Genomic DNA, 13741 nt, shown 5'->3' with positions numbered 1-13741 from the left:
CGGAATCAGATCTTGTGAGACCGTGTTCCATTTGCAGACCTGCTTGAAAACATCTCGAGTCTGCTGGTCATCACATCGCAGAAATCTCTGCAGATCCTTCAAATTATCTTTAAAAAAAAAAAAAAAAAAAATCACAACCATGAACGGATATGAGAAATGAAAAACAAGGAAGAACCCCGGCGAAACAAGCAGATGCATTGAGATTCAAACCCTACCTAAGCAGAGTTCACTCTTCGTCTATCCGATCTGGATGCCGTTATCGTCCTCTTCAGCGAATCCAAGGCCAGGCACATATCGCAGACAATCCTGGTAAATTCATTTCCTTTCAATCGGATTGTAGGAGCTAGTGTTTCTGATAAGTGGAGATAAGGATTCAAATCGGAAGAGCGGGCACATGGAAATGAGAGGGATATTAATGTAAATTTACCAAAAGAGAGTTGCGCAGCTTTCATTGGTGCGTAAGAAGAGGTCTACTGGAACACTATTCTTCAAATAAAATCTACACCATAAATCGTGTTGTAGTGATTGAACCTATCTCCTCTCTCACAATCTCTCTCACTCTACAAATTTGTGCTCGAGATTATGATGTGTCTTGATCATGAGTCCTAAACTCCTTTTTATAGAGATGTAGCCAAGAATGCTATCAATTGCAGGAAATGAACAATTTTGGAAACTGCCAGACTAAAGGCACTGCTTGAGAAGACGAATAGTTTGAAACTGGCAGAGCCTATCTCTTTATATTCTAGCGGGTGGGGCCTACTTGGACCACCCACCTTGCAGTTACACATCTACTAAATTGGTCAAGTCCAACCCTCCAATGTTGGCATACAAATGCATGATTAAGAACAAATGGGCCAGCAATCCACAACGGCCAAAAACAAGAGATTCGTGGCTGATGGCTAGGATGTTCCAATTTGGGACATTTTTAATGCATGGCCTATCCATAGAGGGTAGTATGAAACACACATGTACAAACTCAGTGCACAACAGGAAATTTCCTATTCATTACAAACAGGGGAATTGGCCTCGTGATTTCGGCAAGCAGACACATGCATATGATATGCTTATGCTCAGGTGTTGGTCCAAGAGAACCTGAAATACTTCACCTTAATCTTTCGATCACATGATTCTGAAAGCCCAAGGCACATATTCAACTGGAAATGAGACCCTCATAAGAAAAACATAAATAATGTATGATAGCAAAGTTAATAAGAAAAAGGAATGTGCGCCCACATGCACCCACATACGCACACAAAGAAGCAACAACTTCCCAACATACCACCTTCACGGACCATTCGAGCCATATATCAAACCATATTGCCACTTGAACCAATGTCTCCAACTTTCAAGCATTTCTCACTCTCTCTTCCTGTCATTCTCAACTAACATACCCAAACTCCTTAAATTACAACATAGCAACTGTAAGAACAATCATGTTCTTCATCCCTAAGTAATCTGTATATTTGGAGGCTTTATATTCCAGTGGATAATTTGGGTGCCAACACTTTTTGTGTAAGAAAACGAGCCCAACTTGATCTCCACACCTTTGTTCCAATTTGGCCTTCATGAGGAGCAACCACTAATGAATGTTTCGAGCAATATTGCATAGCTATGGAGATATAATGCCAAAAGCGATGGATATCAGTTCATTTGATAGGAGGAAACCATCCGGATCGCTAAGCCGAATAAACGCTACCAGCTGCTCGATCTTGCAAGCATCGGATTGAGGTGAGCTGAGCTCACTTGCATCCAACGCTCTTCTTTTCTCATCCAAGGCAACCACATGGCCACTCTCCATGTATGGTTCAAATGCCTTGAAAATAGAGAGCACAAGAGACTTGCCAAAGGCTCTCCCAAATTCCTTGACATCTAGACCTCTTGCCGTTCTAAGAGAAAGCATCACAATATCCATGGCCATGTCCTTGACATCAACATGACTATTGTTATTATTATCATTGTGACCATCCGCCAATCTATCCTCCAACTTTTGCACGTAATCTGCATACTCTTTCATCTTCCTTGGCCGTGAAAACCTCACACCATCGATGTAACTAGCAGACCCTAGACCGAATCCATAGAAAGATTTGTTCTGCCAGTAAGCGAGATTGTGCTTGCACTCAAACCTGTTCTTGCAGTAGCTGCTGATCTCATAATGATTGTATCCAGCATTGGTGAGCATCTCTGAAGCCATTTTGTAGAACTTTGCAGATTGGTTTTCAGAGGGTAGAGGGAACTCTCCTGGCGTGTACCTGCATACACCCCAAATTCAAATGTATGAATCTTGTTCTCAAGAAAACTTTCAAGAGTAAAGAGTCCATGCAAGAATTCATTCTCAAAATTACTCAAGCCCCATTTCAGTCCTAAGATTAATATGAGCAGAAGGAACTTGTGATCAAAAGAAGCATCTATTGAGAGTAGCATTAATCTCTATAAACAATAAGTTGAAATTCAATGCCTAAAACATATCTACTACCCCGTTGTGTACATGCTGTCAATATGGCCCACTTTTCAGATGGGCCATGTGCCCCAAAAATTGAACCAATATCATATTCCTGGTCGTCAAACAAGAGACTGCTTTTGGGCAATTGAAAACAGTTATGGCCACCTGTGTGTAACAAAGTGGATAGGTCAGAAGTTTTAAGACTCTAGATGCAAATTTTGGGTTATGGCCCATTCAAGAGGTGATTGATTGTGCATATGAATATGGTAGTCCACAAGATTACTCCTCAGGCAGTGCTGGGCTAGCTGATGAAACACTCCCATGAAAAGACAGGATCCACTCCATACATTTTATGGTTCTGGGAATGAGTGGGTCCCATCATTTCTACATGGGATAATTCTAAGCACCTCCCTTTTGTTTTTGAGGAGTTTGTTTTTCATGAATGTGGGGCCTGCCATTATGTATAAATGGCATCCAACCTATCCAGCAGCCTCGCTCCACCATAAAAATTGGATACTGAAAGAAAAAGGGGAACCCAATCAACAGGCAGGCCACACCATAGAAAACAATGGACAACCACTCTAAAACCTCCAAATTCATGAAAGGCCACCTGATGGTTGGATCAACTTCATTCTCGGGGCATCCATTTTGATGGAGTGACCATGCTGAGTGGGTTAGATGACATGCACACACTATGGTGGGCCCACACGTCTACAACTAGCTGCGTATGAGATATGGGTAAAATGTTCAACTGCTCAAAGATAAAGATAATGGTGTTAGTTCCTTGTATGGGGAATCTGCAACGAATCTCTGAAACGTAGGAAATGAAAACATAATAATCCAAAACAGTGGGGAGGTGTTTACAATTATCCCTTTCTAATTTATATATATGGAGCCAGGGGCCATCCTGTGGACCCCTCTATTCAAATTCAAATTTCTAAAGTCCCCTATATTTGACTTACCACTGTCCAAACTTGGTTCCTTGCTCCACCTGCAAATCATAGACCGACACGTGGTTGGGCCCCACTTTTATGGCCAGCCCCAAGCTCTCCTCCCACATCTCTGGTGTTTGGTGAGGCAGAGAAGAGATGAGATCCACACTCCAATTCTCGACCCCACAAGACCCAACAATCTCTATAGCCTCATACACTTCACTCACACCATGAGCTCTCCCACACCCCCTCAGCAACTCTTCTTGGAAGGCCTGCACCCCTAGCGACACCCGGTTCACCCCCAACTCCTTCAACTCCCTCATCTTCTTCGCGTCGAACGTCCCCGGGTCCATTTCCATTGAGATTTCAGCAGTCGGGCAAACCCCGAATTTCGACCGCAGCGTCTCAAGGACTGAAGAGACAAGTGTCGGGGGCACCAAAGATGGGGTCCCGCCTCCAAAGAACACGGTTTCGAGAACTGGGTCAGAGGGGGATCTGGGCTTCTTGGCATCGATTTCTCGCCGGAGGAGCTGGATGTAATTCAAGATTCGGGGGTCGGCAATGGTGGGGTCTTGAGTTTGTTGGGGAGGGGAAGAAGATGAGCCGAGGGCGACAATGGGGAAGTCACAGTAGTGGCAGCGTTTGCGGCAGAAGGGGAGGTGGATGTAGGCTGAGGTTGGTGGTAGGGGAATTGTGGTTGAGGCATTTTGGCAAGCAGGTGGTGAGTGTTGGGTGGAAGTGTTGGAAATGGACATAGAAGGTTTTGAGAATCTTGGGATTTTGGCCTTGGTGGGGAAGGCGGAGAGGATTGGGGAGAATGTTGTCTTCAGCATCATCAGATGATGATGGCGCCAAAAGTTGAGGAATTTTGAATCCGTTTTCTTGTTAACGGTTCTAGAGTGCGCGGGGTGCGCACTGCTCGCCCGCAACTAGGAAAAAAAAAAAAAAAAACTGGTCGTACGGGAGCAATTATAGAGTCGTGCTCACTGGCGAACTGCCCTGTGTGCAGGGCCTGTGGTTGGGTGATCCCAGCCATTGATCTGATAGTCCTCACCGTGGAAGAGAGATGATCCAGAAATCTAATGAACGGGAAGCCGAAGGTCTGCGTGTTAACCAACCAAATCTTTTCGGTCAAACATGTATGATTAGAAGAGTGTTTGGCGTGCAAGAGTAATACTTGACTCGAGTTTAATTGAAATCTTGCAACGGTGGGCACTAAATCAATTATAGTTTCAGACATATAAAGATTGGTCTATGTGTCCAACTATCCATGCGCAGTCATCAGGTGATTTATAAGGGGATTAGTCCTTCTTGAAATAGATTTTCTTTTTTTTTTACTGAAGTTAAAGACTTTTCTTTTCACTTGAATCATGGTCGTCCTCAGCTTTCTCAGTGATACACTGATGGATTAAAAAAAATTAAAAATAAAAATTGATAGTTAATTTTATTGATTTATGATGAAAATTGGTACCATTAACAACGAATTATAAATAAGCAAAGAAAATAAATAAAAGATAAATATATATGATTCTATGTGGACAAATAATTGAGGTAGATGGCCAGTAGTATGTGACCAAAGTGATCTTCGTCGTATAGAGTTGATTGATGAGGATTCGACGATGATGGCTGGTGGATATTTGTAACACTCTTGAGCATACTCTTAAGCTCCAAACGTTTTACAACGGGGTTTTACAGAAGTAGAGAGATCTAAAGCTAAAACTAAGATAAGACAACAATACATTGTGAGACGTTATTTATGATGGCTTAGTTGGTGCCTCAAGCTCTTCATCGCGTGCTCCTTAAATAGATTGGGTCGATGGTAATTCGTATCAAAGTCTCTTTCCCAATTTGGGTTTTCTTGCCGATGCAGAGATTCTTCAAAGTTATAAGATCAATTTGTATACCAGTTAAACACAGATCCCTTATCACAATCCTTGATTTCTTTCTAATTTGGGAGAAATGTTCTTTTCGAACCTTTGTAGTCGCTATGAAAGCATCGATCGTCTGTGGAAAGTTTCCATTTTAATTAGTATGATTGTGTATGTTTACACAATTTGATTAAACAAGAAGTCATACATGTTAGTGAGGGCATGTATGTGGTTTACATGTGCGATTATAAAAGTGCGGGTATATTAGAGTCATACTCAACTCAATGTTTGATTAAATGCAAGTGACTCCCGTGTTGAGATAGACCATTTAAGACTCCCGCGTTGAGATAGACCCGTTTAAGATCGAATTCTATGACTTACACTACAAGAAATTGGCCTTTTATCGACGAACTTATTTCCGACAAAATCAATTTCGTCGGTAAACATAAATTTCCCTGACGAAATTATATTTCATCGACAAAAGATTCTCGCCACGACCAAATATGTTCCCGCCACCATTTACAACAACGGCCTGGAAACTTTTTCCAATGACATTATGTATTGTCGTTGAAAACTATTTTTTCGACAATTATTTCGTCAGTAAATGTAATTTTTCCCAATGAACCAAATAGTTCGTCGGCAAAAGATCCCTTGGTGTCCTTTCTAACGACAGAGAGGCTATTTTTACCGACATTATACAATATCGTCAGTAAATAGACTTTTTACCGATGAAAAAAATCGTTGGTAAATGAGCTTTTTACGGACAAAATAGATACATTGTCAAACAAAATGAACGATGGATATATTATTTCACTTTGTGTGGTTAATCATGGATGTTGAGTTGTAATTTTTGTTTTTAGTGTAGCTAATAAGTATATTTAAAAACCTATGTACAGAGTGGATGAGGCTGATAGAGCACGGGTGGGCCCAAATATTTTTGAATCTTTTTTACCAACGAATTGTGAAAATTATCACCAACAAAAAATTTTGTCGATAATAATGTTATGTTTTAAGTCGAAAACATTTTTTACCCTTCCCTCTTCTTACCCTACCCACCTCTTCCGCTCGAACGAGCGCTACTGCCTGCTCGACGCCCCTATTCCGGTCACCCTAAACCCTAACTCGTTACTGCCTGCTCGACGCCCGATTGTCTCCCTCTCCATCTCTCTCATCTCAAATCTCTCTTACGTTGGTCGAACATGTAATCTGTATATTTTTTAGGGTGGCCGAATAAGTATTTTACTTCGCTGACATCAAGTTAGGTGGCTCTTGGCACGTGATGCAGAAAATAATGCCCAATAACGTATTTGACGTTCCCGAACCAGACGTTGAAGATAGCGAGGATTGGATTGAATCGAAGTGGCTACTGACCCGGAGTTGACTCGTTTTGCAGCTGAATCTGAGTGGGTCTACTCGATCCAACCCAATCCTGACTTTCGGTTCGGGTCAGATCGGATCCGACCGATTCGATCGAGTCGGGTTGAATCCTGCCCACAACTAGGAAAATGTGTCGGTAAATTCTTACCGATGAAACTTCCCTAGGTCCACCATGATGTTTATATACCATCCATACCATTCATAAGGTTATTCCTACCAGGATGAACCGAAAACATAAAAATTAGTATGATTTAAAATTCCTATGGTTGTACTCATGTTTCAACGGTGCATATGCAATCCTCTGCTATGGCTCGCTTGAGTTTTGGATTTGCTTCAGTTTTGAGCCCATGTCCAAATATGATCCAAAAAAACAGATGGAAGGGGTGGATCTCTCACAAACAACAAGGTGGGCCCCACCTAGCTTCCCATCGCAGGAAGTTTGTGTTAAAGAAATTTGTGCGCCTAATTTCATTCTCGTGGGTTGTAAAAGGCCCTACCGAAAGTCTCTCTCCCCCCTCTCGATCTCTCTTCCTCTTGATTGGACTACCAACCATGCCAAGTCGCAGCAACCTAGTAACGCAGCTCCACACACATGGGCTTTGTGGGGATATTATCTCGCTGTCATTCCGGAATACTGGACTATTGGGGTAAATATATGTAAAATCTAGGGTTTTTTCTGGATCTATTACCGAACTACTAAGGTAAATATATGTAAATCTAGTAACGCATCTCTACGCACATGGGGTTTCTGGATGGGCCCATTAATGAACCTAATTTAGTTAGGTTGATCCCAACCATCAATTAGAATATTTGGCCATCACCCTCCCCAATGTCCATTATAGTTCCCTTTGATATGGTTCACATATACATCACATCCAAATTTGTCGATATGGGCCTAAATGAGGTGGCTCATATAATGGATGGTGGAGATGGGAACAGATTAGCTACTCAAAGATTCTGTCCTCTCCCAGCTGGAGCCAGAAATGGATCGGCTACTCCTCGCCATGAGCCTGGTGGTTGGTGATCGGGGCCACTACACCAAATTTGTAAATTTGAAATGGTTACATTTTTGATTTAGGAACAGTTTTAAGCCGAACAGTTATAAACCATTATAAAATTAAAAAAATGGATGGTGTGGATTTCTCACCTTTCATATACCCCACTTAAGTTTTAGATCTGCCTTATTTTTTGTCTCATGTCCTAAAATGATATCTTAAAACGGATGAACGGTGTGGATTTCTCACATAAATTACAATGGGCACTACCTAGCATCCCAGCGTGTGGACCACAAAACATCATGGTGGGCCTTAGGAAGGTTTCTACGGTGGGCATCATCAATCTTCCCGCTGTTTTCCGTGGCGGGGTCCACTAAAGCTCTGAATCTACCTCATTCTTTGGTTCATGGATTGAAATGATATCTCCAGATGGATGGACGTTGTGGATACAATAGGTACATCATAGCGGGGTCCATCGTAAGACCCTCCATGAGAAATGTAAATGTTTTATCTAAAATGTCCTCCATTTTAAGGCTAAATTTAGTGCATGATGTAAAAAAATGAGGCATATCCAAGGCTCAAGTGGACCACATTGTAGTAAAGAGTGGATATCAAGTCCCTGTCCTTTTATTTGGTGTGGTCCACTTGGGCCTTTGATCTTCCTCATTTTTTGGATGATGAATAATTATTGAAATTTAAAATGAATGGACGGTTTAGATAAACTATATACACCACAGTGGGTCCCACAAGCCCATGATAGGACCGTCCATACATTGACGGCCCCAAAAATCCCTCCCGCCCGCCCTCATTTAGCCTCTCCGTCTCCTCTTCCCTCTCATGCCCGCCTTCATTTTCACTCTCCCTCTCTCATTCCCTGTCCTGCTTGCTCTCATTTTCATTCTCCCTCTCCTATTACTGCTCTCGCTCGCCCTCTCCCTCTTCCTCTCCTCTCCCAAAGTCACTGCCATTCCTGCGGGATGCAACAAGTTCTCAATCCTAATTATTACCCATGGCAAGTATTGTTCCCTATTACCATGGGATAAGCTTAATTCTCTGCTTTATTTGTAATAGGTGGCACATTGAAAGGATATACCTACCATCATTTAAAATTATTGAGAATAACACGTGTTATATCTAAGCTGTTCATTTGTTTCAACAAGTTCTCAATCCTAATTATTACCCATGGCAGGTATTGTTCCCTGTTACCATGGGATAAGTTTAATTCTCTGCTTTGTTTGTAATCGGTGGCACATTGAAAGGATATACCTACCATCATTTAAAATTATTGAGAATAACACGTGTTATATCTAAGTTGTTCATTTGTTTTGTGACCTCATTTTATGACATGGGCCTAAAAATAAGGCAGATCAAAAACTTACGTGGCCCTAAAGAAGTTTTCAACTGTAAGTATTCAGTCCCCGTTGCTTTCTATGGTGGGTGCACTTGAGCTTTAGATCTACCTGATTTTTTGGCCATGCTTTAAAATGGTCTCAAATGCTCTCGAAAAATAGGTTGACGGTGTGAATATAGCCCACACATAACGGTGGGACCTACACAACTTGTTAACATTGAGTGAAATTGACGCGGCACCCAATGTGATTCCATCTCACCTGCTTCCAAGCTTTTTCTTCCCACATGAAGTGGAATTGGCACATGACCAAATGCAATTCCATCCCACCTAAGCCCATCTAATCCAGCCGGCCAAACAGGCCCTAAAAGGTCTCTCTCTCTCTCTCTCTCTCTCTCTCTCTCCTCCTGTGAATCTTTCTTCCTCCTGATCGGACTGCTAGCTACGCTCAACTGCAGCAACCCGGTAACCCATCTCCGCACACAGGGCGTCTGAATCCATTGAGTGCATTGACGAACGGGGCTGAGATAAATTTTAGGGTTTTGATTCGAGCACATGATTCTTGAAATCGATGTTAATGGAGTGGAAATATATTCTAATTTTGGATTAAAATGCCAGCCTCATAGAAAAAATGCATGCTCAAGGTTTTTATTCAAGCCAACATTTGTACAGGTATGGTCTTCATAGATCTGGTTGATTCATCGTGCAGGCGACAATATGGATTGGGAATGAACTGAAGGGTTTTTATTCAACCTATTGCATATTACGTGTTGAGCCTATTGGTCATATTTCCATTTAAATTGTACATTTACAGGAAAGTAGTTGGCTGGCTAGGAATTTTTGATTGAAGATATTTTCAGTCCATTGCAAAGCTCCTTTTATTCATGTTATTTTATTTTATTTATTTTTATTTTTATTTTTCATGGAGAATGGTTGATTTTCAGGAAAAATTTTCTTTCCTTTGATTTTTTATTACATCAAATGTTTTTTTTTTTTTTTTTCCCTATTGGCTTTGATTTTTCGGCAAGCATTAATTTTTGTTTATGGCCTTATGTGGTATGGGTTGTGTCACCAAGAATGAAGGATTTAGAATATTTTAAGAAAGACATGTACGATTACATGATGCTTGTTAGATATTTGATGAAATGCCCAAGAGAAATCTTGTTTGGGTAGAAGTAATTCTATAGTTTGTGTATGAAATAAGTATTCTTTTATTCAGTTATTCTATATAATTTGTGTAGAAGCAATTCCAAAAAACAAAAAAAGGAAAAAAATTACACGGTGTGATTCCACCTCATTTAAATGGCGGTGTGGTGTGAGAATCACCACCATCTTTTAAATGGCAGTGTAGTGTACTATAGAGAGATGGCTCTACCATATTCTGGTTCTTGTGGGGGTTTGATTTATGTGATTGAATAAATGAAGGTTTTGTGTATTTGGGTTTGGTTGTTTTTGTTTTTACTGGTTTTTACTTTTTTTTTTTTTTTGGTTTTTTGCTGGAGATTGGGTTTTATTTTATCTTTTGGGCCTTTTTTTAAAATTGTTTTTGCATTGTATTAATTTTAGCTTTTTTGTTTGTTTGGTAGGAAATGAACAGATAGTTTAATGTTTTTTTTTTTCCCCTTTTAATGTGATTTGTGTGATGGGTGGTTGCAGGTGTTCGGTTTATGTGATCGAATAAGTGAAGGTTGTGTTGTTGTGTTTTAATTTTATTTATTTATTTTGGTGGGGGTTTGCATCTGATGGGTGTTTGGGGTTTCAATTTGTGTTTGAACAGATAAAGATAGTGTGAGGTTTGATCATGAGAGATGTGGAGGCAACACGCGGAATTTGGGAAGTCCCTCCACTCTACACTCCCTTCCAGAAGCCTCACCCTATTTCGAACCCAACACGACCCCTTCATTTCTTCATGCACTATAGTCTATCAACCAATTCTCATCAAGAGAAGATACAATTTGACTTTGATGGTGGCCGTAGTTTGAGTCGCCTAGAACTTGATCAAGTACTCATGTAAGTTACCAAGGTTTAAAGGGCTCAGATTGTGTCAGTTTTCATGATTCTTGCAGATACCCTATTGTGTTAGCATAAGCTTGCTGGAATCAAGTACTGCTTGTGAACAAGTTTGTTTTCATTCTTGAACACATCCATCAACTTGCGTATTTGGGTAAACCTCTAGAGCTATGAACCCTCTGTGAAATGTGCTGTCACCAATGCATTTCTTGAGATGATAGGGGTCACCTCATGCTGGGATGGCATCATCTCTTCCTTGGTGAAAGATAAACGAAGCTGAATTGAAAAAAAAAATGCATATTATATCCCCTTTTAGAAATGATGTAAAGGAATTCCTAGTCATTTACCCTGTTATTAATGCAATATTCCTGATTTAGTTGTAGCTTGTTATCTAATGCAGATCTTGTGATATTCTGAATATGCACTGTTGCTTAAAATCTAACCAAAATCATAGTGTTGTTGGAAAAGAAAAGTTAATATCTTCTTGCTCTGATCAGTGCTACTACATCTGAGCTCCAATTCTTATGCATATAAAGTTAATATCTTATGCATCATATACTTATTTATGAAAAAGATGTTTACCACCTTCCCAGGTAATTGTAAAGAACCCAATGTTTACAACCTGGGCATGTTTACTCAGTTCTTGTCTGAATTAATCAGTTCTGGCCAGATCGTAGTGCCAAAAGATTAACTATTTCAAGGCTTCTGGAAAGAAACTAAGCCAATCAATGTGACCACTTTTTCCATTGATGACAATCCAATGGTTACCTCTGCAGTTTTGTTTCCAGAATGCAGCAAAGTTTAAAAATTGAAAGCACAAGTTTTGGTTTCAACTTTATGTTGTTTCTCGTTAGTTTGCATGAGTAGTGGTTTAATTATTATAATTTCTTTGGAAATCCTCTCTGACATCCCCTTGAAAACCAATTATGTTATCAAAATACTTAAGAGGATGACTCACAGTCTTCTTTTTCCATCACTCATTCTCCATAAACTTAACTCTCTCCTCTGCAGGTAAGCACTTAGAACTAAATCAAGTTAAACATATGTACCTAAAGATTTAAGATGTAAATTCAGGTTCCTGGGCATTTCTCTTATACTTTATTAGTAATGGTTTTTACACAAAGTTTCATGACTTGCTTGAGTTGCAAAGTAGAACTTGGAATCAACACAGTTTTTTGGTTTTATTTGAATCTTTAAGCACTGAACAGAACCACCTTAAAATTTCAAACATGGCAGGAAATGAATGTGTTCCTACCATAAGAACTAAAGCAGGGCCAAAAATAAATGAAACCAATATCTCTTATGTATACCAGGAACTTGCAGATGGATTTGCAAGCTCCCATGCCCATTGGATTAGCCAAAAGAAGTTCAACTTTTCCATTTTTGTATATAGGTTTGGTTTGATTTAATGAGCTATTTCAAGGACACTAATAAACTTTGGAATACCATATATTAGATTTTCTTAAAGTGATTGAGAGGGCATATAAAAAGCTTGCCCTTGATGCTTAGTCATTCAACAAGGTTGATTGGTAGGGAATAAAAGTAAGTTTCTTCTTGGAATTTTTTGGGGTATTTTTGCACCTTTTAATACAAGTTGGTTTTAGAAACTCAAGTACTTCCAGTTACACTTGTCCTTTTGGTGATGCTATTAATTAAGATGAACTATTGCAAATGGTGAGATTTGGTGCCGAGATGGTTTTCAGTTTAAGGATAGCATTATGAGAAAGTACATGTTGATTTCCCTAATTTTGATATTTGAAGATGGGCACTATGAGTTGCTGCTGATGTATTTAATGTCAGATTTGCTCAATGACCCTCAATCGAGTGGTCCTTTTCTTATATAGATATCATTTTCCCTAATTACAATATATCCCTTAATTACAATATCCCCTAATTACATCATAATATCTCTTAATTACAATATATCCCTTAATTACAATATCCCCTAATTACAGCATAATATCTCCTAATTACAGCATCTCCTAACATTAAGCATTGACCCCTAATTCAGGAAAGATATTTACAGATTTGTTTCCTAAATAATATGGTAGGTTTGACAGATTTGTTTCCTAAATAAATATAGAACAATTTATTTATAGTAAGTTTGTTGTCTATCCTACTAACATCCCCCCTCAAATTGATGCTGGTTGATCAAGAAATATCAATTTGCCAACAAGAAACTGATGACGTAGTCGTGTTATAGCTTTGGTAAAGACGTCCGCTGTCTGAAGGTCGCTTGAGACATGTGGAAGAGAGATAACCCAAGTATCAATAGCTTCGCGAATAGAATGACAGTCCACCTCGATATGTTTGGTATGCTCGTGATAGACGGGATTGGTAGTGATCTAAATAGCACTCGTATTATCAGCATGAAGAGGAGTGGGAGTAGATTGAGGAAAACCTATTTCAGCAAGCCACAGAGCCACATAATCTTCGAGCAGGTTGCCGACATGTCACGGTACTCGGACTCGGTTGAAGATTTGGAAACACAATCCTGTTTCTTACTCTTCCAAGAGATAAGTGAATCACCAAGAAGCATACATCACCTGGTGACAGATCGGCTAGTATCAGGACATCCTGTCCAGTCAGCATCATTAAAAGCCACAAGGCAAAGAGGAGTACCAGTAGAAAAGAACAAACCATGGTGAGAGGAACCCCGAAGATATCGAATAATTCGGCGGACCGCGGCAAGATGAAGGTGGCGAGGAGACTGCATAAATTGACAGACTTGCTAGACAACAAAGGAGATGTCAGGCCGTGTAATAGTGAGA

At 40.0% G+C, this 13741-nt stretch overlaps 1 protein-coding gene across 1 annotated transcript; it reads right to left on the bottom strand.

Annotated features, from left to right (window-relative positions):
* Positions 1–1305: 1305 nt before the first annotated feature.
* Positions 1306–4579, bottom strand: LOC131239896 (uncharacterized). The gene is made up of 2 exons (XM_058237806.1): positions 3403–4579; positions 1306–2249 (listed from the first exon to the last, which is right to left on the bottom strand). The coding sequence occupies exons 1-2, from the start codon at positions 4206–4208 to the stop codon at positions 1610–1612; spliced, it is 1446 nt and encodes a 481-aa protein (XP_058093789.1). The 5' UTR covers positions 4209–4579; the 3' UTR covers positions 1306–1609.
* Positions 4580–13741: the final 9162 nt, after the last annotated feature.

The sequence above is a fragment of the Magnolia sinica genome, chromosome 3, assembly GCF_029962835.1.
Source record: "Magnolia sinica isolate HGM2019 chromosome 3, MsV1, whole genome shotgun sequence".
In the NCBI taxonomy this organism is placed as follows: Eukaryota; Viridiplantae; Streptophyta; class Magnoliopsida; order Magnoliales; family Magnoliaceae; genus Magnolia; species Magnolia sinica.
The sequence above is the reverse complement of the archived record's forward strand: the minus strand, read 5'-3'. Positions and strand labels throughout refer to the sequence as shown.